Source organism: Sciurus vulgaris, assembly GCF_902686455.1.
Source record: "Sciurus vulgaris genome assembly, chromosome: 17".
Lineage (NCBI taxonomy): Eukaryota > Metazoa > Chordata > Mammalia > Rodentia > Sciuridae > Sciurus > Sciurus vulgaris.
Genome location: NC_136478.1, coordinates 54018130 through 54045634, shown reverse-complemented (window position 1 = coordinate 54045634; position 27505 = coordinate 54018130). Strand labels below are relative to the sequence as shown.

At 56.3% G+C, this 27505-nt stretch overlaps 1 protein-coding gene across 4 annotated transcripts; it reads right to left on the bottom strand.

The window, feature by feature from the left end:
- NECTIN2 (nectin cell adhesion molecule 2) lies at positions 1-27413 on the bottom strand. 4 transcript variants are annotated; one of them, XM_079118948.1, is made up of 10 exons: positions 27037-27413; positions 17894-17929; positions 15165-15530; positions 13164-13460; positions 11496-11613; positions 10910-11058; positions 3694-3847; positions 1505-1568; positions 1304-1390; positions 1-699 (listed from the first exon to the last, which is right to left on the bottom strand). In XM_079118948.1, the coding sequence occupies exons 1-10, from the start codon at positions 27125-27127 to the stop codon at positions 424-426; spliced, it is 1638 nt and encodes a 545-aa protein (XP_078975074.1). In that variant the 5' UTR covers positions 27128-27413; the 3' UTR covers positions 1-423. The 4 variants fall into 4 exon arrangements, with proteins under 4 accessions (XP_078975074.1, XP_078975075.1, XP_078975076.1 ...); XM_079118949.1 differs by lacking the exon at positions 17894-17929 and having other exon boundaries at positions 27037-27411; XM_079118950.1 differs by lacking the exons at positions 1-699; positions 1304-1390; positions 1505-1568; positions 3694-3847 and adding an exon at positions 5996-6684 and having other exon boundaries at positions 27037-27411.
- Between the last annotated feature and the right edge of the window lie 92 nt (positions 27414-27505).

The window sequence follows — 27505 nt, the reverse complement described above, 5'->3', positions numbered from 1 at the left end:
CTCAGGTCTGCAGCAGGGAACCGGTAATGCCCACCATCACAGACCCATTGGGACTTCACCGCCTGAGACCAATCTGAGGTGCAGCATCTTGCGGGGAGGTTTGTGGGGAGTGGAGATGTGGGTGGGAGTGGTATAGTTGAAGGTCACAGTCTCAGAAGAGTCCTTGGGGTCAGAGGTTGTGCAGAAACATCCTCCCTACCTACTGCCTCAGGAGATAAAGTTATCAAGCTTCCTTGGTCATGACAGGTTTCTCTGGGTCAGAGATCATGGGCGAGAGGTCACAGTGGAGCCACTAAAGTGGAAGTCATTGATGGGATGCACATGTGTTAACTGATAGTGGCTTGTCCAGAGTTCAGGGGCACCAGATACCTGGCAGAAGGCTAAGGGATCAGGTGACAAGGGAGAGGTCAGAGTCATGGCGACTCACACATACATGGCCCGCGACACAACAAAGCCTTTGCCCTGGTAGGAATCAGTGGGGCTGGGGTAGGATAGGGCATCGTAGATGGGATTGATCTTGTCCAGATAGTCTTCCTCCTCTTCTTCCTCCTCCTCGTCCTCATCTAGATCCAGGGAAACCTCCTCCACAGCAGGTGTCCCTGGAGGCACTAGCACAGGGGACCCTAAGCTTGTGGCCCCAAGCAGCAGTGGCCCCGACCGCTCTTCCAAGGTGGGCAGCTCATGGTACCGAGGCATTTCCTGGAGATGGGGAGGGAGTTGGAACTCAAGGTCATCTCCTCAGCATGAAAGTCCCACAAACCCACAAACCCTGCCCACCCTCTCCCCTGTGCCAGTCAGACCTGACTCCACTCCTGCCACCCCTGGTTCCCTGAGCTGATGCTGTACTGGGACAACCATAAGCCCACCTCCAACCCAAAGCCCAGAGCAGGGACCTCAGGGGCCTCTGCCATTTGATTCCTGTCTTTACCCATGAATCTTTACCTCATCTTGACTTTATTTAACCTTGAGTCCTAAACAGCTCCTTGAACCTCAGCTTGTCTCTGCCACAGTCTGACCCCTGACCTCCAGGACACCACTGAGGGGAGTGACGCTACTGCTCCGACCCAACTCCAGGCACAGGGCAGGCGCTCACCCACCTGCGCTGCCCGGATGCCCTTCACCTCATGTCCTTGGACTCTTCACTCCTGACCTCTTCACCGAGGCCTGAACACGCCTCATGTGGTCACTCCAGCCAGACTAGCCTGCCTGAGTCTGACCCTTACTCTAGGTCTCATGTCAGGGCTTGACCCTTAACCCTTAGTCCCAAGGCCCTAAACCCATCTGTCTTCTCCTGAGCTCCTACCTGCTCAGTGCACGAGATGCCGGCGTCGAAGTAGGGCGTCTTGAGTGGGCTGTGCTCCGAGGCCCCCAGAGTGAAGAGCTGGGAGGGCTGTGGCGGGGGTGGGGGAGAGGGCAGGTCTGGAGCCACAGGGCCTCGCCCGCCAGCCCGCCCCAAAGGTGGGTGGGGAGTGGGGACTGCTCGGGTTCCAGGGGAAATGCTCACCATCTCTGGCTCCTCCAGCTTGGCCTTTGGGGTGGGTGGCTTGTAGGAGGGCGGTCCTTCCAGGCTGCGGGGGGTAGGTAGGTCAGGTGGAGGCCAAGACCTCAGGAAGCCCCTACCCCACGGTCGCGTGCTCTGCTTCCTTCTCGCACCCCCCCTTTTCTGCGGCCCCGCCCCCTCGCCCGCAGACTCCGCCCCCGCCCAGGAGTTCCTCCCCTTCCTGCTTCTGAGGATCAGGAACTCGGGTCCCATCTAGCTGTGCAGCCCCTCAGGGGGCTTCCTGAACGTGTACTTGAAATGTTATTTATGATAGTGTTCAATTACCATACCCTACTGTGAGCTCTGGGAGGAAAAGAACAGGACCTGGGTCACCATCGGTGTCCCCAGGCCGCAGGATTCAGAGGTTTGTTAAGGAAAAAAAAAAAAAAAAAAAGGATTAAGTGAACACTGTGCTCTCCCCCCCTCCCCCCCTAACGCTGTGCTTTCTTATCCCTCAGCCAGGTCCCCCATTCTCCCAGCCACAGACCAAAGCATCCTGTTTACCTAATAATGATGGGTACTTGCTATGCCGCCATCAGGCCTGTTGCCGCCGCTTCCAGGAAGCCCTCCCTGAACTCCCTTGTGCCCCTCTGACCCTGCGTCTCTAACGGGTCTGTCTCCTCCCCACTGTGAGCCCCAGGAGGCCAGGGCCAGGGCACCTGGGGCTCAGCACTGACCGGCACACAGAAGACCAAGAGCAGCTGTTGGCTTGAACTGCCCGGAGGATGAAGACTGGTTCACTGTCCTCAGTCCCTCCATGCATCAGAATAATTGTTATATTATTCTGATGGGAGCTTGTTATACACATGGATCTGAGTCCTTTCCCCAAAGTTCTGATCCAGTAGGTTTGGGGGGGGGGGGGGCTGGGAATGTGTTTGTGTGGTGTTGTTGGTGGTTTTTTTTTTTTTTTTTTTTTTTTTTGGTGCCAGGATTGAATCCCAGGGACACTTAACCACGGAGTCACATCCCCAGCCCTTTTTTTCATTTTGAGACAGGGTCTCACTCCGTTGCTTATGCGGAGGCTGGTCGGGAACTTGCGATCCTCCTGCCTCAGCCTCCTGAGTGGCTAGATCACAGGTGTGTGTCACTGCACCCAGAAGGAATGTGCATTCCACTCCCCCCACTGTACCTGATGGTGTTATTTGTGAAATATTTGGCCACAAGAATGTTTGTGGGATGAATTTCAGCAGTGGAATTTCTGCTCTCTGAAACTCCTGATCCACAAAACAAGCAGCATTAGCTCCTTCTAGTGTTTCCATGATCCGTTCACTGTGTGGACCCTTTGAAAACATGTCTATTTCATTCTTGTGGCCCACCCTCCAGGCCAGGATTTCTGAGCACACGTTTAGTCTGTGAATGGGCGAGAGACTTTGCAGGGGTCACACACACAGAATGCATCTCACCAACTGTGGCACACAGAGCATGGCCAATTTCCCCCAATATCCAGTCTCCCTCTTTCTCATCCTAACAGAGTGATCAGCTGGGCACGTGGCCACTCAGAATATGGACTACGGCTTGGGTGGCGGCCCACACCAATGATCCCTGCAACTTGGCAGGTTATGGCAGGAGGATTTCAATTTCAAGTCCACCTCAGTAATTTAGTGAAACCCTCAGCAACTTAACAAGACCCTGTGTCAAAATAAAAAATTAAAAAGGGCTTTGGATGTAGTTCCCTGGTGGAGTGCCGTTGGGTCCAATACCTAGCGCCACAAAAAATTAAACACAAAAAATAAGAACTACATTTCCCAGCTTCCCTTGCTGCTGGGGGCAACCATGTGACTAAGTTCTGGCCAATGGGAAGTGAAAAGAAGTAATGGTTAATTTGCCAGCTGTTCCTCATTCCCACTGGCCAGCATGTTGGCGCTGAGGTCAGGATGGCTTGTCTGGTTACCATGTACAAAGACCATGGTGGATGAGTAGGGGGCCATCTTGGGATGCACATGAAGACCACACTCTAGGGAGAGCGGAGCAACAAGGCAGCAGGAACCTGGGCTCTGGCAACATCTCTGCAGCGCCATCAGACTTTCCTCCCCACCCACGGAAGTTCCAGGTAGTCTGGTCTCTGTGTCCCCAAGTCATCATGGATGATCTTCTCCCGCCCACAGCCCCCGCCCAGTGCCCTCCAATTCTGCCAGCCTTTCCCAGCCACTCACTCTTCCTCCTCCTCTGCCCCCTGCAGCCTCTGCTCCTTCTGCTGCTGCCGACAGATGAGGATGCCTGTGGCGGCGACAGCAGTAGCAATAATGGCGGCGATGATGCCGCCAATGATGCCACCCGTGGCCCCTGCGCCTGCCGTGTTGGGCATTTCTGCAAGGAGAAGGACAGTGTGAGGGGGGCTCCAGGAGGAAGCCACGCTCCCCACTCCCAGTCCCGCCCTGTGAGTCACCACCACCTGCCCTCCTCCTTCCCACTGCAAGGGGAGCCTGTTTCATTCCACTCATCCGTGCCGAGTGCGAGTAAGGAAGGCTTGTTGTGTGGGGAGGAGTGGTGAACACACACCCAGTCTCCATCCTCATGGAACTTAAGTTCTGCATGGGTGGGGAGGCCAAAGCGAACAAAGGCTGTGACATCTTATATGCCAGGTGGGAATCAGTGATAGAGGATAAAAATGCAGAGCGATGAAGGCAATAAGGAAGTGATGGAGGGCAGACGGGATGTACTGTGAGGGGACATTTGAGTAAAGACCTGAAGGAGGGGCGGGGTGAGCCACGAGAGTATCTGAGTGCGCTGCAGGCAGAGGAACCACCAGTGCAAAGGTCCTGAGGCAGCACCCTGGGTTAGTCTGTTGCAGTTCTGTGGATTGCACCCAGGTCCTTGCTCATGCTAGGCAAGTGTTCTACTGCTGAGCTACATCCCCAGCCCTGCCTCACGGTGCTTTTAAGAACTAGCAAGGAGATGTGGGGCTGGGGCAAAGTGAAGAGGAGAGAGAAGGAAGGAGATGGAGGATCAATTAAAAGGTAGAGAAGTGGGGGAGATGCTGGGCCCAGGAGCAGAACCCCTCACTCACTATGGGGGATGGAGTCTCCTCTGGACTAGCAGGAGGACTTGAGAGTCCAGGTCCCCAGGCTCCCTTCTGGGGCAGCGTTCCTAGTCTTACGTCCCACATCTGCCTCTCCCAGTAGTTCCTGAAGTTTTGGCCTGTTTGCCAATTTCCCCATGAGACTGAGAGCCGAGGTCAGGTGCACAGCAGCTGTTTGCCAGATGTCTAGGGCAGGTTTGGAAACAGCACTCAGGGACATGCCAGATGAGAGGACACCCGCCCTCCTGCTTCCAGAGGATGGGGAGGACCATCAACAGGAAGGAACAAGGGTGAAGAGTCTCGGTGTCACCATGACACCACCCCACTGTCCAGATGAGGAGAGGGAGCGTCCCAGGGGATGCCGTCTGCATCCAGTTTCCAGCTTCCCAGTCCCCAGCCGGGCTTCAGAGCTCAGGGACAAGGAGTTGCGGGGACAAGTATCGTGTTCAGTCCACACACACCGTCACCCCAGTTGGCTCTTCTGTCTTCGTCCACCGTGCCCCCGGGGAGGGTGGGCTAGGCGCGTCCAGGCCTCCACATGCCTCCAGCGCGCCCGGCAGAGGCTCTGCAGAGTCTGCGGCATCCACACAGGCCCAGGAATGCTCGGCGGGTCCCCTGCTGGCTGTCAGCCCTGAGAAGGCATCCTGCGTGTGTCCTCGCCGGATCTCACGAAAGTCTTGGGAGGCAGATTTGTACTCCGGCCCCCTTTTCCCGGGGCCACAGAGGCTCCGGAGCTGAGCGCCAGGGTTAAAGTCTGCCCTCCTCCTCCGGTTGAGCCTGGCAGCTCCGGGACTTTTCTACTTGGGGGAGCGGGAGGGACGCTACCTTGGATCCCCGAGACTCCCCTGAGGTCGCGCCCTGGAGCAAGGGTGGAGGAAGGCCCATTAAGAGCCACTGGGAGGGCAGGGGGTGGGCCTTCCTGGGATCCCCAGACCCACACCTGCCCTGTAACTTCAAGGATGCCAAAACAGGGGCCAAGTGGCCCTCCCTTCTCAAGGTCCTTGGCTACCGAGAGGGGTCTGGGCTGGGCTGCCTGCGGTGGGTGAGACCGGAGCCCTCTGCCCGCACATCCTCTCCAAACCCGGAACACTGGCACCCTGGCTCCTGCCAACCCCCCGCCCCCAAGGGCCCAGGAGTCCAGGTGCCCAGCCTCACTCCCCCGGTGAACTCAGGCCTCCAGCCAATGTGGCTACCCCGCCACTGTCCTGGGACCCAGGAATCCCAACGCTCCAGCCTCTAAGCCCCAAAGCCAGTGACCCAATTCCTAGTCCCACTCGCTCCAGGAGTCCTGAGCACCCAAGTGGTCTGAGCCCCCACAGGCTGCCCCCTTGGGGCCCAGTTCAGTCCTTTCCAACCCCTGGGACTGGGTAGTTCCTGTGCCACCCACTCTTTCCACGGGACCCAAAGAGGGGGTCTGATGTACTACAAGACACCCCTGAAGTTTTCCTCCAAGGCATTTATTAACTCCTGAGTGTCATGGGGCCAGGGGCCGGCTAGGGCCAAGAGCAAGTCTCTGAGGGGTCTCTCTGAGTCCCCGTCACTCGGCTCCCAGGGCCGCCCCTCCCCGTGCAGCCCTGGAGAAAGGGGGCGTCCAGTGCACGATTCCACCTTCCCTCCAACCCTGGAAAGCGGGAGGTAGCGTCTCAAATCCAGGTCAGCCAGCCAGACAAGTCCAGCCGGTCTGCAGCCCTGGCTGGCAGCTGCTGGGAGGCTGTCTCTGTCCCTCCGTCTCTGGGTCACACATAAACCGCCCTCCGCGAGATGAGGGAGCCGTCCAGCTGGGACTCCATGTCGTCCTTGAGTGCTGGGGACGGGGGCAACATGAGGCCCTCCTCCGCCTCCGCTTCCTCGTCCTCCTCTTCCTCCTCGTCCTTGCCATCTGACCTCATGGGACTCGGGGATGTTGGTGTCCAGAAGACGGGGCCCCCATTCCCAAACACCTGAGTTTTCGGATCATAGGATCCCCTGTCTCCGCCGCCGCCGCCTCCCGGGCTCTTCCTTCTCTTCACCCTCAGCAGGATGAAGGCCAAGGATCCCCCAGCCAGAAGCAGCAGGACCAGCAGTGTCCCCCCCACAGCCCCCCACACCAGGGGACCCGTGTCTCGGGAAGAAGCCTGGGGGGTGTCTGAGGAGAGAGAAGGAGGGGGGGGAGAGAGAAAGAGGGAGAGAGAGAGGGAGACACAGGTCAGGAAGGACATCTGGGGGCGAGGGTGTGGGGAGACCCAAGACCCAAGGGTCAGCGCAGGGTTTAGGGGGCGGTGACAGAAGAGGAGCAGGAGCCGCCTCTGGACCCCTTGCTCCAGGGGGCGCTGTGCAGGAGGGGGGCTGCCAGCTGGTGCTCCCCAGGTAGGCACCAACACCTGCGGTGTCCCTCAAAAATTAAAATCGCTGGGCCAGGGGGTGGTGAAGCGCTGGCCCAGCATGCTCAGGGCCTGAGCCTGACTCCTGGCACTGCAAAACAAGCCAAGATCAAAACGTCAAAATCGCCAGCTGACACTTCACAATAGGTCTAGGTTTCCCCTGGGGAGCACAGGGCACCAGGAGCTCCTCTGCCTGGCACCGTGGCGTGGAGGCCTGGAGCGGGCAGCAGACTCCCACTCACCGGTGGGCACCCAGGTGCCTGCGTTTGCAGCCACCTCTGGTGAACTGGGACCTCACAAGAACTCTGAGGTCGGGTCCCTGCTGGATCCTGAGTACCAGTCTGTGACTCCGAAGCTCTTGGGCATCTGAGGAGGACCAGGGGCCCCAACAGTTCCTCCCTCAGGGGCGACCAGGAGTGCCTGACCCTGTGGTGACAGGCCCTGTCTCCTCCCTGGGCCACGCAGCCCCAGCATGTCCAGGCCTGCAGTGGCTGAGCAGGGACACTGGAGGTCTGGGGAGGGAAGGCTGAGGCGGAAATGGAGCCAGGGGCCAAGGAGGAAATGAGAGGAGGGAGGAGGAAGGGGGCTTCAGCACCCACACCAAGGACAGAGACAGAAGCGCACAGGCCCTCTCACGCGAACCCCTTCCCCACCTCCATGCACTGGCCTGATGGAGATCGGGGGGCTTCATTTACAACGGATGCCCATCCTGTACCCTCTGCACACAGCAGGGGCTGGGATCCTGGCTCCTGAGGGCCTCTGTCTGCTTCTGGTTGTTTCTTTTACTTATTTATTATTTTTGGTTTTGAGATGGGGTCCTGCTGAGCTGCCCACCTGGCCTGCCTCTGTCTCCCAAGTAGCTGGGACTCTAGATGCCACCACCACGCTCACCTCTGGGCCACTGAAATCAGTGCTTTCAAATATTTTTGTGTGTGGTGCTGGGGATGAACCCAGGGCCTGCTGCGCGCTGGGCAGCGCTCCACCGTACACTCCACCCCAGCCCTAGAGCGGGGCTTCCTAGCAAGGGGTCATGACCCAGTAGGCTGGCGAATCAGCGTCGTGACTTGCATAAGGCATTAAAATAAGGAGACCCAGGTACAGTGGAGCGAGCATACAGCTCCAGCCACTCGGGAGACTGAGATGAGATGCTCAGAAGTTCAAGGCTCACGAAATGAGCCTCTGACCCAAAATAAATAAAAAGGGCTGGGGATGTGGCTCCACGGTAGAGAGCTTGCCTAGCACGTGCAAGGCCCTGGGTTCCAGCCCCTGCACTGAAACAACCAAAACTCCGTACTGAACCCTGTCCAGCCCTTCCTTGTCACAGCTCCCTAAACGACACAGCGTAACAACTACTTACACAGCTTTGACCTGTCTTGGAAGTCATCCTGGGATGATTTCAGGTGCAGAGGCTGTGCATGGGCTCTGGGCAGACACCAGGCCATTTAGACACTGCCTGGGCATCCAGGGGGCTCCTGGAAGCAGTCCCCCGCAGATGCCGAGATCGGCTCAACCCACACCTATGCCCTGAGCTGGGGTGTGACATGACTCTTAAGGGACTGCGGGTCAGCAGCACCTGCTGACGTCCTCGCTCAGCCGGAGTGTTTGCTCTGTCTCTGGGGTTGAACTTTGAAGCTTTGGAGCCCAGGGCTGAGTCTGTTCATGTGTCTGCGGGTCAGAAGTGCCGAGCCTCCCTAGAGACATCTGTCCCGGGGTAGCAGGGTGTGAGGACCTCTGTTTGTGCTGGTGTGAACCCCAAACCGTGTCTTTGTACAGTGAGTGCCTCTGACCTGAGTCTGTGTGTCTGGGAATGAAGATGTGTGTCCGGGTGACACCACATTTTTTTTTTTTTTTTTTTTTTCATTATTGGGGATTGAACCCAGAGGTACTCTGCCACTGAGCTACATTCCCAGTCCTTTTTATTTTTTAAATTTTGAGTCAAGGTCTCACTAAGTTGCTGAGGCTGTCTTCCAACCTGTGATCCTCCTGCCTCAGCCTCCTGAGATTACAGGCCTGTGCCACCATGCCCGGCTGTGACTCTTTTGGAGCAATGTGACCAAGCCCTGGGTGTGTTCTTGGGCGTGGGTGGGTGGATGTCTGCTGGTGCACTCATTGTCTGCTACTGGATCTAGGGTGCTGAGTGTGTCCCCATTTCTGCTGGCATCCATCTTTGGAAGCATGTCCTTGTGAAGATGTTACCTGTCATGGGGCTGTGGCTACCCTCGGGGGAGTGGAGACAAATCCTGGCACTTGTCCTGACAATGCCCTATGTGCTAGGGGTGTCCCCGTGTGGCAGACTGTTACTTAAGTGAGCTGAGCCTGTGTTCTGCGGGCTGCATGCTTAGGCGGTGCCTCCTGAGGGTGGGCAGGGACATCAGTTTCTGGAGCATGTCTCAGGGTAGAGGTGTGGGGTGTTTCCAGCTTGGTGTTGCTGGGAGATGGCCTCCTCTGGGTGTGCCTCTAAGGCAGGACAGCACCTCTAATGTCACCACAATAGCCCCAACAACAAGGAGAACTCCTGGCAAAGAGGCAACCTCAGCAAATATTTGCCAGAGGATGACCTGTCAAGTGAGACTCTCCAGCGAGGCACAGTGCCAAATGCCTGTGATCCCAGTTACTCAGGAGGCTGAGGAAGGAGGATGGCAGGCTCAAGGCCAGATTCAGCAACTTAACAAGGCCCTTAAGAACTTAGTGAGACCCTGTCTCAAAATAAAAGATAAAAAGGGCTGGGGATGTGGCTCCATCATAAAATGCTCCTGGGTTCAATCCCCAGTACCAAAAAGACAGAGACGGAATCTTCATAACTGAGTTTCTAGATAGTTGCAGGCGCCCCCAGGTGTCCTTGGTGTCTTTCTGAGCACTCACATCTGAGGCCTGATGCTTTTGCATGTGAGACTCTTGGCCTGTGGTGTGTGTCTCCTTCCAAGTATGTCAGATGTGCCGAGCGAGGCCCACTGTCTCTTGGGGTCTGTCGTCTGTGGCAGTGTTTCTGAGGAAGCCTGGCCCATCTCCCTGGCCAGCGTCTGGACTCCCTGCACCAGCAGATGTGAGTGCATCTAGGTCAGGGGTCTCTGGCGGTGTCTGTGCAATAGACATAGGCTGTGCCTGGGAGCTGGTCCCTATGTCTGTGGTTGTGTTTTCAGGGGACTCTGCTCCCCCGTCGGGGCCACCGTTCCTGAGTGTCTGCACAGGTGAACCGTGTGGATAGTCACCCATAAGGTGTTTCTAAGAGTGGCTCTTTCCAGGCACGTGCTAAGTCTCAAGGGCTCTGGCCAGTGTCACTGGCCTTGTTCAGTGTGTCTTGGCTGGTCCACTGCTCTCCCTGGCGTGTGTCTTGGTGACAATAGGTCTGGGTGTGTGGGGTTACACCAGGTTGGTGTCTGACTGGATTTCCTCACTTCTCTGCCCAGAGCTCCCAGCCGCCCTGCGTGCAGGTCCTGCTGGCCATGCTCCTGACCGGAGGGCACTCTGTTCTCAGCTCTGGATGCCCACGTGGCTGTCTCCAGGCACGTGACAGTCCGGCCTGCCCCAAGTGTGTGGCTGGACAGTGATGATGTGACCCTGTCTCCGTGATGGGCCCAGGCCTGGCTCCTGCTGCTCCCTCTGGCTACATGTCTTGGGGCTGGTCTGCGCTCCCGAGTGGGGCGCAGGAGCTGTGGCTTCTGTGGCAGGCCCTCACTGTGCAGGGGGCTGAGCTTTCCTGAGCTGGACTGTAGCCGCTCCCTGGGCTTCTCCCTCAAGGCCCTGCCCAGGCCTCGGCTTTTAGGATGCCCCATAAAGGCCTCGACCTCCTAACTCCCGGCACCTCAAGTCCAGATCCTAGGCTGAGGGCCCAGAGGGAAGCACCCAACTGGGCTCATCTGCAGTCAGCGAGGCGGGTCTGTATCCCATCCTTCCAGGGTGGCAGCACGGCCTTCCCCAAAGTGGCCCAAGCCTGAGAGAGACAAACAGAAGCAGGCGGGATCTCCATACTTGGTCCTGAGACCCACTTACCTCGGACCAAGACGAGCTGCTCGGCGCGACCTGTGCCCACAGCATTGGTGACGGTGCAGATGAAGGTGGTATTGACCAGTCGGTCCACTGAGTGGACCAGTAGCTGGGGGCCCTGGACGACAGCTGAGGCTGGGAAGATGCCTGAAATCCTGGGGGTGGAGGGCCAGGTAAGGGGCACGGCAGGGTCCACAGGGAGCACAGGCCTGTCCTGATGGTCCAGCTTCAGGAGCCGAGCTCCAGTGACCTGGCTTATCCCAGGACCCCAAAGGCCAAGCCTCCTCTCTCAGACACAGGAGTTGAGGCCCCAGCCCTCCTCCCTCAAAGGAGTTGAGGCCTCAGTCCTCCACCCCAAACCCTGGAGTCCAGACACCAGCCTCTTCCACCTTCAGACCCAGGAGACCAAACTCTAGCCTCCTTAACCCTCAGACCAAGGAGTCAACTCCAGAGTCCTCCTCCCTCAGACTCAAGGTCCAGGCCCAGCCTCCTCCCTCAGACCCAGGGGTCCAGGCTCAGCCTCCTCCCTCAGACCCAGGGTGCAGGCCCAGCCTCCTCCCTCAGACATAGGTTCTGGGTCCTCAGCACTCACGTGCTCCAATCGTAGCCTGTGGGCTCTGGGTTGCTGCGAACATTGCACATCAGGGTGGCCTCACTACGACCAAGGTACCAGTTGTCATCGTAGCCAGAGATGGAGACCTCGGGGGGATCTAGAGGAAAGGGGTGTCTGGGTCAGAGACAGGGATGATCCCAGAGGAGATGAACGATTAGCTTCTAGACAGGAACCCTAAAAAAGGAGTGGGTGGCAAGGGGCATACCTGGAGACGCGAGATGCGGTGGGTGCCCTAGGCCATCTCTGCTGAGGCCACTGTGGGAAACTTTGAGGACATTATTACTCAAGGCTGTTGGTATCTGAAGAGCCACTATGGATAACGAGTGCCTGCATGTGTGTGCACGGGTGTGTGTGTGCCTGTGTATGCGCGCTGATTTCCCCCTGGTGCTGGGGATTGTACCACTGAAGAACATCCACAGTCTCTTTTTACTTTTTGTTTTGAGATAGGGTCTTGCTAAATTGCTGAGACCGGCCTCGAACTTGTGATCCTCCTGCCTCAGCCTCCCAAGTAGCTGGGATTACAGGTGTGCACCACTGTGCCCAGCTGTTATTTTTGACGTGCCCAGGGTAGACAATATTGGCAGGAGATGTCAAACCAGTGTCTGCCAACCTGTTTAGACTGGGAGGCTCGGGGCAGCCTGTGCACATGTTGGTGCAGACGACTACAGCCTGAGGGAGCCAGTGTAGACCAGGTTGGGGACCCAGGGCAAATGCAGGCATGGCCTGGCCAGCTGGTGCACCGACACCAAGTGGGGCCTGGGTGGGGGGGTGTGGACAGCGAGCAGACTCCTCGCACAGTTAGTGTTTGCCTGGGTCTGTAACGCGCCTCTCTGGGTGACATTGCAGGGTGTCACCGTGGGCAGTTTCCAGAGGAACCCTCCTAGAACACTGGCAGGGGTCAGAACCAAGAAGGCCCAGAGAGGCCAGTGTATACAATGCTGGGGAGCAGGGCTTTCCCGGGGGAGTCGATCTTGACAGCATGGGAAGTGGAGTGGACACTGTTGGGTCGGGCAGTGTAGACCATGGTCCAGGGCAGACGAGAAGGACCGTCAGGGCACTCGGTGATGTTGGGGACGGTTGTATGCTGAAAACCAGATCTCTGGCCGGGTGCAGTGGTGCACGCCTGTAATCCCAGCGCCATGGGAGGCCGAGGCAGGAGGATCCCAAGTTCAAGGCCAGCCTTAGCAATGTAGCGAGATCCTAGACAACTCAGTGAGACCCTGTCTCCAAATAAAATACAAAATAGGGCTGGGGATGTGGCTCAGTGGTCAAGTGCCCCTGGGTTCAATCCCTGGTAACAAAATAAAAGTGAAAAAGAAAAGAAAAGAAAAACCCCAGATCTCTGAAGGGGAGAAAGAAAAACCCCAATGTGTTTGCCAGCTTCTAATGGGATGTGGCTGGATGCAGAACTGGGAGGACAGTGCCCCTCCACGCCCCTCTCAGCTGACCACAGACGGGGGTGGCGTGGCAAGAGCCTGTGAAGTCGGTGTGGACAGGAGACCTTGCCCCCAGGAGCCAGTACAGACAACCGGCAGGAAGGCAGTGCAGAACTGGCTCAAGGGACCCAGTGCAAGCAGTGTAGACAGTGGCACAGAGAAGCCAGTGTGGGCGGTGTTGGCGGGGCAGGGTGGCCTCGGGTGCACTCACAGCGCACGGAGAGCGTCACGGGCAGCAGGACCGGCTCCTCGAAGCTCTCGTGCTCCACTTTACAAGTGACCTTGACCCCATCCACTTGGCCCAAGGGCACTGAAGTATAGCGGCTGGTGACCGTGACTGTGCCTGGTATGGGCCCCGACTCCTGGCTTTCTCTGGCCTCCCCGTCCAGTGTGGAGATCCAGGTGATCCGGGCAGGCGGGCGGCCCCCTGTGGAGACGCAGCGGGCCACGGGCATGGGCTCCAGGCTGAACGTGACTTCCTGGGCTTCAGCGTGGTTCTGGGGCTGAGCTGGGGAGAGGAGCAGAGGGGGCGTCACTCCCAGCCGCCCGGGTTCCAGTCCCAGCTCTGCCGCTCAGCAGGCTGTGGTCACTGGCCAGGCAGCTTGCCTGGGTCTTGTTTCTTCTCGTGTCAGCTGGGGAAAACCAATGTCCCCTGCCTGTCGGACTGTGGAGTGGACCAAAGAAATCGACACATCCAGTGTTGAAGGAAGGAAGGAAGGAGGAGAGAGGACAGGGACGGAGTCCTCCAAGAGAAGCAGCAGCCGGCACCCACTGAAGAACCCGGAGCGCACCCTGCCTGTGCCACCTGGCGCTGCACACCGGCACCTCGCTTCTGCTGCCCTCCCCACTCCCGCCCTCCCCACCGACCGCCATGCGCACCCATCCTACCTCCTCCCCGGCCGCCCTCCCAGCCCAGGCCGGGGAGGTGCAGAGGGACCCTGAGGAGCCCAGGCCTTGCACTTGCCCGGGGAGGCTCCTGGCCCAGGGGACTGGCTGGGAACACCATCAGAGTTCCAGGGACTCCCCACCTGCCGCCCTCAGTTCCTCGCCAGCCACTTCGGGGTCTTGGACACCAGCCTCAGCGTCACTTCCTCAAGGCCTCAAGGCAATGTCCCTGGCCTCTGTCTGGCTTCCCTCAGTGGCTCATGGATCACCTGCTTCTTCAGGAGGGTGGAGGCTGGCTGCTTTATTCTTTGTACATAAATTGTCTTGTGCCTAGTAAGTGTTCTCCAAGAATTCTTTCATTGTTATTATTAATGATAGTAAATACATAAATTAATTAATCTTGCGGTGCTGGGGACAGCCAAGTGCATGCTAGGCAAGGGCCCTACTAGCCGTGCTACCAGACCCTTGGGGAATCTCTCTTGAAAAGAACAGATGATGCACAGAAGAGGGACTTCTGCCATGGCGGGAGGAGAGCTGCCTCTGTGTGGTGGGGAGGAGTCGCGATTGCGAGCTCTCTGCAAAGGGAAGCACTACCCAGGGGTGGGGAGGGAGCTTCCAACTCTCTGGGGCTGAGAAGGGGAAATAATGCATCCAGGGTGATGTGGAAGGAAGGTTCCTCCAGGTTGCTGGAGGAAGGTGGCATCTTGGGGGATTTCCGGGATTCAGTGAGAAGGGGCAGCCCTGGAGCAGACACCTCCTCAGTCTCTCATTCTTGGCTGTGCCAGTCACCTCCTGCTGGAGTCAAAGTCTGGGAGTCTTTTTTTTGTACCAGGGATTGAACCCAGGAGCATCTAACCACTGAGCCACATCCCAGCCCTTTTTATTTTTTTTATTTTGAGAAAGGGTCTCACTGAGTTGTTTAGGGCCAAGGTAAGTTGCTAAGGCTGGCTTTGAACCTGTGGTCCTCCTGCCTCAGCCTCCCGAAGGCGAGCACCACCCCGCTGGCCCTGAATTACTCTCTCATTTTTCTTACATGACTTACTCTCTGGCGCCCCCTGACAGCAGTGTGAGCTCTTGGGGCACAGAGGGTTCCCTTAAACTGCTTTCTCCTCAGAGCCCAGGAGTGTGCCTAGGCATAGTAGATGCTCAACAAATATTTGCTGAAAGAATGCCTTGTTGGCTGCTGTATCCTTGGCACGTGAAAAAGCATCGGGCACACAGTAGGTGGACGTCTGCCAACTGACTGAAGATGGCAGGAAAGTGACCAGCTGAGACAGAGAAAGAAGACTGGCAGGGGCTTACTCCAGGTCGCACCCACCCGGCTCACCTATGATCCTCAGCCAGGTCACCCCCCGGCGCGTGCCGTTAGGGAAGGTGGCGAATTCGCAGGTATAGTTGCCCTCGTCCTCCACCATCAGTCCCTGGAAGGCCAGGGTGGCGTCCCACAGGTCTGTCTTTGTTCCTTGTCCAGCTCTGACAAAGGACAGTCGCTCCTTGTTGGACTTCGGGCTGGGGTAGTCGATGCCGTAGGAGGGGTGGATGGCAGCCACGGCCGCTGCATCCAGGCGCTGCCAGGTCACCTGTGAGATGCGCACTTCCGAGGTGCGTGGCAGCAGGAGGCACGGCAGATCCACGGTGCCCCCCAGGCGGCCCCGCACCTCTGGGAGCACCTGAACCCGCACATCCTGGGCGCCTGGGGAGAGGAGGACAGGTCAGGTAGACGAGGGACCGGAGACCTCCAGGCCAGGCTGGGCCACTGCTGAGCCACATCGCGGGGAAACTGGCCCCAGGCGGGATGGGGGTCTCTTCTTCCAAAAGAAACCAGTTAGCAAAGACCATCTCAGGAAACTTAGGGGAACTGGGGTCTGAGCTAGTGAGTGGAGAGACACAGCCGTGACTCAGCTGCTCCCCCGACACTCTCACAACACTTTTTTTTCTTTCTTTCTTTCTTTCTTTGTATTCTTTGTATTTTTTGGTACCAGGAATTGAACCCAGGCCCTATTCCCAGCCCATTTTTTATTTCATTTAGACACAGGGTCTTGCTAAGTTGCTTAGGGCCTCGCCAAGTAGCTGAGGCTGGTCTCCAACTTGCAATCCTCTTGCCTCAGCCTCCTAAACTGCTGGGATTATAGGCCTGAGTCACTGCGCCTGGCCACAACCCGTCTCTGATACCAGCCACGTGGGGGTCCTCCCCACCTGCCCGGCCGCATCAAGCAACACACGCCGTGGGGAGCCCTCCCACTCAGCTTGGGTGCTGGCCCTGGACACTGCATCCGATCCCACAGGTTGAGGGCTCATTTCCCAAGATGCCCCCTCTGCCGCCTTCAGACGCCAAACACAAGCCCCTCGTTTTTCTGGACTCCTGACTCACTGGCTGTACACTGGTATTACTGTAGTTCCCTCCTCGGGTTCCACTAAATTGTTTTTGCACAGGTGTGGTGGTGCACACCGGTAGTCCCAGCAACTCAGGAGGCCAAGGCAGGTGTATCAAGTTCAAGGCCAGTCTCCATAATGTAGTGAAATCCTGTCTCAAACAAGAACAAAAGCAACTTTTTAAACATTTTTTGTACTGGGGATTGAACCCAGGGGCGCTCTACCACTGAGCCACATCTCCAGCCTTTTTTTATCTTTGGTTTTGAGACAGGGTCTCACTCAGTTGCTTAGGGCCTCACTAAGTTGCTGATGCAGGCCTTGAATTCATGATCCTCCTGCCTCAGCCTCCTGAGTCACTGGAATTACAGGCATGTGTCACTGTGCCCAGTTCTTTTTCATTTTTTTCAAAGTTTGTTTTGTTTTCTTGGTTTCAGGAATTGACTCCAGGGGCACTTTACCACATCCCCAGACCTTTAAACTTTTAAAATTTCAAGACAGGGTCTCACTAAATTGTGCAGGCTGGCCTCAAACTAGTGATCCCCCTGCCTCCTCCTCAGCCTCAGCCTCTCTGGGATTACCTGCACCAGGCTCTTTCTTTTCTTCTTAAGTTTGAAACAGCAGCTCGCTGGGATGACAGATGTGTGCCACTGTGCTTGGGGTCCATTAATTTGTTCAACTGGCTCACAGAACTCAGGGAAATGTGCACTGGTTTACTCTGAAGGATATTTCAAAGCATTCTGATGAAGAGGGACACAGGGGGAGGCCTGTGGGGAAGCTCTGTGGACATGCCACCCTCCCTGTGTTCAGCAATCAGGAAGCTCAGTGTCCTTTGAAGGTTTATGGGGGCCTCACTGCGTAGGCACCACGAATGACATCGTTGGCCATTGTTGATCAACTCTGCGCCTCCCTCCTCCCTGGTGGTTGTAGGTGGGGCTGAAAGTCCCAACCCTCTAATCCTGCCTTGGTCTTCCGGTGACCAGCCCCCAACCTAAAGCGCAGTGGCTGCTGACCAATAATTCTTTATCTCCTTTCTTTCTGTATTAGGGATTGAACCCAGGGATACTCTACCAAGGCCACATCCCTAGTCCTTCTTTAGTCTTACTTTAAGACACGGTCTTGCTAAATTGCTGAGGCCGGCCTCCAATTTATAATCCTCCAGTCTCAGTCTCCTAAATTGCTGGGATTACAGATCTGTGCCACCACACCCAGCAACAGTCAGCTCTTTAACATATAATAAGACTCGAACTTAGGAGCGTCCAAGGATTTTAGGAATTGTATGCCAGGAGTCAGGAGGAAGATCAAATAGATATTTCACACGCTCACAACTAGATTATACACTATTATGGAAATTACTGTCAATACTCTTAGGTGTGAAAATTAAATTGTGGTTGTGTAGAAAATATTCTAGAACAAATCCACACAGAGAGGCCGAGGGAGGCTATTATTCTGACTTACACCCGTGTTTGAAATTTTTCATTATAAAATGTTTGGAGTAAAATAATCCTCCAAAAATAAATAAAAAATAGCTGGGAGCTGGGCGCAGCTGGGGAGGCTGAGGCAGGAGGATCACCAGTTCAAAGCCAGCCTCAGCAATGGCGAGGCGCTAAGCAACTCAGTGAGACCCTGTCTCTAAATAATATACAAGATAGGACTGGGGATATTGCTCAGGGGTAGAGCACTTGCCTGGCATGTGAGAGACTCTGGGTTTCATTCCCAGCACTGGGGGGAGGAAAAAAACAACCATATGTATATATGTTTTATACATCTCACACACAAAAAAAATGCTAAGTATGAGAACAGACTTCATTTTTTCCCTCTGCAGTAATAAACTTGCCCTCACTTAATAAGACCTCCGGCCGCTTAGGATGTGCACATGCAGTTGCGCAACTGGAACGCAGGGCCTCAGCTGCTTGGCTGTGAGGGCCGCCCCCAGCCCTGTTTTCTCACTTTAATGAAAACAGGGCCAGGAAGGACGTCCTGCTGTGCGAGGCAGCACACAGGCACAGACTTTGTGGTTCCAGTCCTGACTGCTGTGTGTGACCTTGGGCAAGTCACTTAACCTCTGTGTCCATTTCACAGCTATAAAGCCAGGATAATAATGGTGCCCACCTCCCAGGGCTGTTGAGGATCAAAGAATGTTTGCAGTGCAGGGACACAGGAAACTCGAGATCAGAGCTTGGCAAATAAACACCACGAGGTCCGGATAATTATAAGAGGCCCTGGACTCGCCTGAGGTGAGGCAAGGCCAGGGCGCATGACCCGCGTCAGGGAAAGGGCTGCCGGTTCCCTGCCCCTCCAGGAGCCAGGGAACACTGACAGGAGATCCTGAGGAAGGGGTCGCCAGCGGACAGTAGTCCCCTGGACAGGGGCTTCAAGTAAGAAGCCATCAGTGAAGGCCGACCTCGACACAAGCATTATTTCCGCATCAAATGTGGAAAATGGCCTCACCACTCTGGAGGGACGGCAATGGCAGGCACGGTGTGGCACCTAGGAACCACCAGCACGGGCTTCCGGCCAGCTCTGTCCTCTCCCAGGTGGGGGAACCTTCTTCCAAGCCTAAGTTCCTCCACCTGTAAAACTGGGGTATTCAAGCCCCGACTCCAGGGTTCCTGTGAGAATCTCAGGGAAGGATCTTCCCTCCCGGGCTCTTCGCAGGGCCTGGCAGAGAGACCAGCGCAACTGGTAACTGCCTCTGCTGCAGGTGCCTCGGCTCTGCTGTGCCTTTGCTTTGGTCTCTACGGTGCTTTTTCCCTTTTTGTTGTACTGGGAACTGAACCCGGGGTGCTCTACACTGAGCTGCCCCCCCCAGCCCCTTTATTTTTTGAGACAGGGTCTCACAAAGTTGCTGTGGCTGGCCTCGAACTTTGGATCCTCCTGTCTAGGCCTCCCGTGTGGCTGGGATTGCAGGCATGGGCCACAGTGCCCAGCCCTGTCTGGATTTTTCTGACAATCTAGACCCTTCCATATAGGTTGCTAATTCGCATTTAAAACAACTATTCCCCCACCAAAAATCAAGCACAAACAAACAAAAAACAAACACCATAAGGTTCTGACTGACTAGAATTTGGCAACGGGGTCAGAGAAAGGTAACCCTAAGAGAACCTGCTTGCTATTCCTTCACAGGTAATCCAAGATACAGAGCCGCTCAACAAACAGGTCTTGAGGTAAAAGGCTTAGCCCCCTCAGGACAGGGATCTGTCTGTCGTACTCCCTGCCGTACCCCAGCTCCAACATCGGGGCCTGGCACTCAACAGAGGCTCAATAAACACTGCTGGGTGAATACCAGGCCCTGTGCCGGGTCAGAGGTCACAGAAGTGACAGGACAAAGCAGGTACGTGTGGCCAGGGCGGATACTCTGGTGGGGGAGGTAAATATGGTGCAACAATTATCAGCACGAAAGAACATCCCGATGACTGAGGTGGCAGGTCTTGACCTGTCTGAGAAAGGGCAGTCTAGGGGTGTTGGGAGGAGACCGCTGGGGAAGCTGAACCCCAGGCTGAAGGAGCCCACACCCCCGCAGGGTCCTGAATCTCCCAAGAAAGTGGTCCTTAAGAAGCAGTCCAGGGCTGGGGAGATGGCTCAGTCGGTAGAGTGCTTGCCTTGCAAGCACAAGGCCCTGGGTTCGATCCCCAGCACCGCAGTCCGCCGGAAGGTGAAAGGATGGGAAAACATCACTCACGTGGATCTGAAAACAAGCAGGGCCTCTACCCTCACACGGGATAAAGAAGACTTCAAGCAAAGTCAATCGGAAGGGACAGAAGGCCATTGCCCACTGCTTAAGGGAGCTATATACATCAACGTGACAAACAGCCGTAAATATTCATGCTCCAAACAATGGAGCATCTACTTATGTCAAACAAACCCTTCTCAGTTTCTAGCATCAAATAGACCACAACACAATAATACTGGGTGACTTTAACATGCCTCTGTCACCACTGGATAGATCCTCCAAACAAAAACTAAATAAAGAAGCTAGAGAACTAAAACACACGCTTGATAGTTTAGACTTAACAGACATATGGACTATTCGCCCATTAACGCCTGAGTACACGGTCTTCTTTCTCAGCGGTGCCCGAGCCTTCTCTAATACAGACCGTGTTATGTAAGCCACACATGTTGGCGAGCAATCGTAGTGTTACCTGAATGCATTTTTAGCCATCTGTAGGGCTATTTTGATATCTCTCTTTCCATTGATATTAATTTGTGTTTTTGCTTTCTTCTTAAGACTTGTTTGACTTTTACCAACTTTTAGCTGTATTATCCCTTCTCTATTTCATATATTTCTGCACCTACTCTTATTTTTTCCTTCCTACCACCTAATTTGAAAATAATATAATTGTTCATTTAGCTTCTTCCCGATACAAGTAGTTTAAGTTATAAATGTGCATCCGAGTACTGTTTCGTCCCAGAGATTCTGATATTTTAAGCTTTTATTATCGTCGCTTAGTTCAAGTACTTTTTATTAAAAAAAAAAAAAGCAGTCACAGTGACTTTAAGGTCCCCCTTCTGAGACCACGGAGGTGCCGAGCTGTGTGGGGCTGGGGTGGACTCCGGTGGGGATGTGCTTAGCATTCGAAAGGCCCTGACTTCCATCCCAGCACCAAAACCCCCCTGGAAAACCCACCCTTGGCTTCCCTGCGCCGCCAACTCCTCATCAGTTCTCACCCCATCTTCTTGCCCCACGGGTCACCTGCCTCGCTCCCTCTCCTCCTCAGCTGCTTATGTCCCTTAGCCCTGTGCCTCCCGGTCTCTGTTTCCCAACAGGATCTCTCTCTTTGACACAGTCAGCGCCACAGGGTGGGGTCCTCTAGTCTTGTCCCAGACGCCCCCCCTGGGCTCTGCAACAGAGAATGGCCCTGGCAGATGCTTGGGGTTTGCTGAATGAAGGACGGCATGGACCCCGAGTCCTGCTGCGTAAGTGCCTCTTTCTAAGCTCCCATAGGGACGCGTGGTCAGGACCTTCTTTTTGCATGATCTTGGGGATTGGACCTGGGGGTGCTCTACCACAGAGCTACACCCCAGCCCTTTATATTTGTTATTTTGAGACAGGGTCTCGCTAAGATGCCCAGGCTGGCCTCGAACTTGTGATCCTCCTGCTGGGACGTGCCATCACATGTGACCAAACAGTCCGTTTTTAAGGCATCTTTGCCTCAACAGGGCTCAAGATGGCAGCCTTGGAGCTGGCCTTCTCTACCTCTTCCCCCACGTGGATTCCATCAGGAAATCCTGCAGGCTCGATGTGAACTGATCTGCACCCTCCACCAACTCCACCTGTCTAATCCACTAGCCCTCCTGCTTGAGATTGCGGTTGTCCCTCAGAGGTGTCCCCACAGTAGCCAGGAAGATCCTGCTGGGAACTGCCCAGGGCCTGCCTGTGGCTGGCTCCTCACCAGAGCAAAGTGACCCACAGAGCCCTGCATGTCCTCAGCCACCACCTCTTTTTTTTTGGTGCCAGGACTGAACCCAGGGGTGCTTAAACACTGAGCCACATCCCCAGCCCTTTTTATTTTTTATTTTTATTTGAAGACAGGGTCTCCCTAAGTTGCTGAGGCTGGCCCATCCTCCTGCCTTGGCCTCCCCAGCCACTGGGATGACAGGCTGCTCAGTCACCCCCTGCCTGATCTCATCTCCCACCCTCTCTTCTGTGGCAGCCAAACTGGTTTTTCCAATTTTCCTCCAATATTCCAGGCACTCTCCCTGTCCCCATGTCACCAGGCTCTTCCCTCACTTCCTTCTGATGTTTTGCTCAGGAGACGTTCCCTGACCACAATACTGGTGATAACAAGGACTCCCTTGAGCCAGCTTCTACCTCATGGCACCGATCACCACCTGCCGGGCAGCAGCGCCCTGTCTTTCTCCGCACAGAGCATCAGTGCCAAGTGGCAGAGATCTTTGTCCATCTTGTTCACTACTATATCCCGGAGCCTAGAACGGTGCCTGGCACGCTGTAGGCACTCCATGAATGTGCTGGGCGAAGACGCGGAATGAGGACTAGATCCCATGGGGAGGTTGAGCCAGAGGGTGGGCTTTTTTCCTGAGGGCACTGGGGAGTTGTGGAGGGTTATACCATGGGGGAGGAACGGGGTTAGGCTCTCGTGCTTTAGCAAGATCCCTCAGAATGGAGTGAGGCAGACACTGGAGGAGGAGCTGGACTGGAAACACAGACGTGGATGGGAGTGAGATGGGGTTCAGGCAGGGGAAGGCAAGAAGACTCCTTGGGATCTGGAAGCCTGTGGGGCATGGGGAAGGGTCCACGTGGAGGCGGGCGAAACGCAGGCAGGAGGGCGGCTGACCTGGAGTTAGATCCCCGCCCCCAGCACACTGCTGGGAGGGAGCCCATGTCCTGACCCTGATGGGGACATGGCACCATGGCCAGGGGACAAAGAGTCGCTGTGGGAACACCCAGCTCCCTCTGCTTCCCTGGGCAAGCCAGACTGGTGATAGCTTTATAGAAGTGTCAGTTGGGTCCCCAAACACACTTCCTTTTTCTGTGAACTGGGCCTGGTAGAGTGGGGGCTGCCCAGGTCACTAGGGAAGCCCAGGGAGAACTTGAGGGGACAGAGATACAGAATTTGAGATCTTGAGATTCAGGAGGAGTTGACCAAGGCACAGAGGAAGGTCACGGTGGCTCATGGACCCTGGGGGAGGGCTGGGGCCTGGACTCCTGGATCTAAGGGAGGAAGTGGGCTCTTGGATTCTCAGGGCTTGGCGTGCTCCCTGCAAACCCATAAAACACAGGGCAGGGCGTGGCAGGACCCCAGCAGGCCCTTAAAGGCCACGTGCTTTGAGCAGTGGGCTCGGGGGCTGCCTGAGCCACTTGGTTGGTTAATTAGTAGCATTTATCATGCTGCCCACCCCCACAGAGCCGGGCTGGAGCAGGGCTGAGGGTCTGGGCCTGGTCCTCTGGTCTTCCTCACTCATCAGGCAGGGCAGGGAGCACTGGGCTGGGAGCACTGAGGTGCAGTGGGATCCCTCCCCGCCTCTCCCCTCCCCTAGGAGCTCAGCCCTGCAGGCCTGGGGAGGGAAGGGGGGGCCCAGCCCACCTTCCTCAGGATGATGCTCTAAGATTGCTCCCCAGGGCAGATCCCTCCCACATGCTCCCTGCTTCCTGGGCCTTTACACCTTAGTGTCTGTCTCTCTGAGGCCCAGGCCCCCTAAATGTGCTTCGTCCTGAGTCTTTGTTTTAATTCTCCCCTTGGAGACTCAAGAGTTCTTCATCTGTCTCTCAGGATCTTCTCACCTCTGCCTCTGGTTCTGAGGGTCCCTGCTCCTCTGTCTCTAATCCTCAAGGCCCCTGGCCTGTCTCTGTCTCAGTTTTCTCTGTCTCTCACTCACTCTTCTAGGGCTGCGGATAGAACCCAGGGCCTCCTGTGTGCTAAGGAAGCACTCTGACCCCGAGGGATGTTCCCAGCCATCTTTTTTGAACAGTTTTATTGAGATAAAATTTCCGTATAATACACCCCCCCATTTAAAGAGTTTAATGCCTATTGGTTTGTTCACACAATTGTGCACCCATAGCCACAGTCGATTTTAGAACATTCTTATTGATGAAGTAAACAAAGCAGCGCGTAGCCTGTGATTCCAGTGACAGAGGCTGAGGCAGGAGGATCACAAGTTCAAGGCCAGACTCAGTAACTTAGTGAGACTCTGTCTCAGAATTTTAATAAAAATGAATAAATAAAAAGGGCTGGGGGTGTAGCTCAGTAATAGAGTGCCCCTGGGTTCAATCCCCAGTACCAAAAATGAAAGAATAAATAAATAAATAATTTTTAAAAGTGCCATTAGCCAGGAAGATAGCCAGGACCTCTCTAGGCCAGGCATCTCTATCTTCAGAGGTCTCCGTCTGCTGGCCCGGGTCTTCTGATCTCTGTAGTCTGGCTCTCTGTGTCTCAGACCTGGGGACCTCCCTGCCTCCTGGGTCTCCCACCATCTCCCTGCGTCTACCACACTTTCTCAACTGCTCCAGCCTTCTCGCTGGGTCCCCTCTTCTCCTCCGCCTCCTGCTCCATTTCTCAGCATTGCTGGGACATTAAAAATGTAACAGCGTCCCAGGCAGGGGCGGGGGAGCTGGCCCTAGTGCACTACTCCCTGTCCCTCTTATGTCCACCACTCCTGTGGCCCCCACGCTACTGGCCTTGAGGCTCGCCGGTGCCCTGACCTTCCTGGGTCATGGCATCTCCACTCTCCCTCAGCTGGAGTCTTCTGGGTTCCCCACCTGTCACCAAACCTCTGTCTCTCCTTGGGTTGTGTCTGCCTTCATCCTAGCGTCCCTCTAGCTCCCTCTGCACAGTGCTGTCCCTCTCCTGGGCCTTTCTGCCTGTCCATGTGGCTGTCTCTCTTCCTCTCTCCATCTCTCTGTTCCTGTCTCATAAGTGTCCCTGACCCCATCCCTGAATCTGATTCTGACCTTCTTTCCCCTTTTGGCTTCTGTCCCTATCCCTGTGTTCTGTCCTCTGTTTATGCGGTTCCCCGCCCGCTTCTCCTTTGCTCAGTCCCCCTTCCCTAACGAGAAGAGACAGCCAGGCCGGCAGTCCCCTCTCCCATCCCCCTCCACTGCGTGGGGCTGCCTGCCTGACATGGATGAGCAGTGAGAGCTGAGCAGGACGCGGGGGGAGCGGGTAGCCAGGTCCAGGTGGTGCTCCCGGGTCCCCAGGAGGTGAGGGGCGGGGAAGGCGGGGCTGGAGCAGGTCCAGGAAAGAGGGCGGGATGGGAGAAGGGAAGCTGGGGCTGAGGAGGGATGCAGAGAGACTGGGAAGCCCAGGAGGGGAGAGAGCATTAGAAAGGAAGAAAGGAAGAGGTGGAGAGAAAGTGAGGAGGGCGGGAGGTCAGACAGACAGACAGACAGACAGACACTGGGGAGCACCTGAGCCAGCAGGGGCAGAAGAATGGAAAGTCAGGAAGGGAAGGCCCCTCCCCAGCTTTCTTGGGGCATTGAGGGGAACTTTGAATTTTCCTAATGGTCCTTCAGGGAAGAGACTGTCACCTCAGTTTTACAAAGGAGGGAATAGAGGCTCAGAGGCACTTTGGGGAGACCGCCCAGTCCAGCCTAGGGTGGTCTGAGAGTAGTCTCTGGATCTGGGCTCCCGGGAGCTGGCTGTGGGACTCTGGGAGAGTGGCTTGTCCTTTCTACACTCTGTTTCCTCATCTGTGAAATGGGAACAGGAAGAGGTGCTTGTTTCTGAGGGTGATCTGGAACCTGCTGTGAGATTATGCACCAAGTCAACCTTGGAGCAAGTTCTGCTGGGTTCTGGGAATTCTCCCAGCGATGGAGAGTTCTGATCTCATTTTCATTTCCCTATCGCTGACAGGGAAGGGAGAGGTAGAGGGTGGGAGAGGCGGCCAGCAGCTCACAGCTAGGGGTCAAGGCTGGATGACCACTCAGAGACATGGAGGTCAGGGGTAAGCTGGGGTTCACCCTTAGCCCCATTCTGGGAAAACCCTTGGGAAACTCCATCATCCCAGTGTTTCTAGCTGGGAATAAACAGCCGGTCACCTGCAAAGGGCGGGGCCAGCGCCGCCTTCACCTGTCTGGTCTCAGCCTCTCCTCTTTTGGGGGCTGCACCCCTCCCCCAGTGAGGTGGGGAGGGGCGCGGGGATTTAGCCAGGCGGCTCCACCCGTCGGCCTCCCGAAGCGGCTGCGATGACAAAGGCGCGACTAGAAGAAAGATAAGGTCCCGAAACAGGGAGTTCGAAACTCGGGAGTCCGGAACCGAGAGCAGGAGAGCTCCTGCCCTGCCCCTCCCAGGCTGGCGAAAGCGATACCCGGAAAACTTCCCCAGGGACGTCCCCACTGACCGCTCACTTGCAGAGGGCGGGGGCACCCAGACTCCCGGCCTCGCCTGGGATTCTACCAGGGACGCGGCACACTAAGCCTCCAGCCTCCAGCAGAACCGCTGGTCCTTGATTACATCTGGAGGCCAAAGGACAGGGTGCCCTGCCCGCCTCAGTATTTGGGGTTTCGAAGACAGTCCTCTGCCCACAATTAAACCTGAAACCCACGAAATTAAACCTTCTGTCCCCAGTTCCACTTCGAATCCAGGAGACAGAGGCCCCTGCTCACAGAAGTTTGAGCCCCTCCTGCCCCCAGTTCTACTTAGACCCCGGTTAGTGTCAGCCTCTGGCCTCTATTTCACCTGGGACCCGGGAGAGGGAACCCCCCAGCCCTTAATTTTTCTGGTGCCCAGTGTTCAGAGCCCTCAAACTCCTCGAGGTCCAGGGCTGGAGTGCCCAGCACAGGCCCTTCCCCCCAGGTGGCCGCAGGAACTCTCATCCTCCGCCCGCCACCGACCCCAAGGTCCGCGCTCCCGCCCCTCCGGTAGAGGATCTCGACGTCTGGCCCCTTGCCCTTGACTCCCCAAGCCTCAGACGTCCAAGAAAGAAAAATGAGGGGTGGGGAGCGTCTTGCCACACCATCACGACCGTCCTGCTGGGGGTGGGGGCACATTCCCCACATTCCTGAGGCGGGTAACGGAGACCGATACCCAGACCCGGATCACAGATTAGCGCAGGATGGGGAGGGGGCGCGAGGCCTCCCACAGATCTCAGATTTAACCACTTCGGCGCATGGATCTGACCAAGGGGGAACCGGGACCGAGAAGTCCCAGGCAGCATGGGCGGTGGGGATTGGGAAGGGTGTGAGGGGAGGGGCAGAGGGGTTTTCGGGACTCAGACAAAATGGGGTGTGTAGGGGAAGGCGTCGGAGTCGGTAGGGACATTCTGGAAGGGGCACGAGAGCAGGGCCTCGGTGAACCAGGAGTGAGGTGGGGGAAGGTTCTCGGGCTTCTTCCACTCAGAAGGGAGGGAAGGGCGTCCGCGGTTTCGCTCACCTGTTTCCTGAAGAAGCAGCAGCAGCAGCAGCAGCAGCAGCGGCAGTGTCGGCGACAATCTTGACGGCGGGAGGACTGCGACCCGGGCCATGGGGGGCCCGGGAGCGGACTGGGCCGGGCGGGGGCCTGCGGGCCACTGTGCGTGCGCCGATCGGCTGAACGGTCGAGCGGGTGCCTGAGGGATTCGGTTCGGGGCCGGCTCCTGTCGCGCACTCCTGTCCCTGCTCGGTTCTGGTTCAGCTTTCCGGATCCCGCTCTTAGGATCCACGCCCGGGCCCCTAGCTTAGCTCCGGCCGTTCGGACTCGCTGACGTCACAGGACCCACCCCTTCCCTTCCCCCCCGGCCGAGTCGAACCCGGGCTCTGGCCCCTCCCACTTCTGGTGTTCGGATCCCGCCCCTCGAATTCCACACCTGTCCCTCCCCGGGGTTCTACGATCGCCTTTCCCAGTGTTCTGCACCCACCCTCTC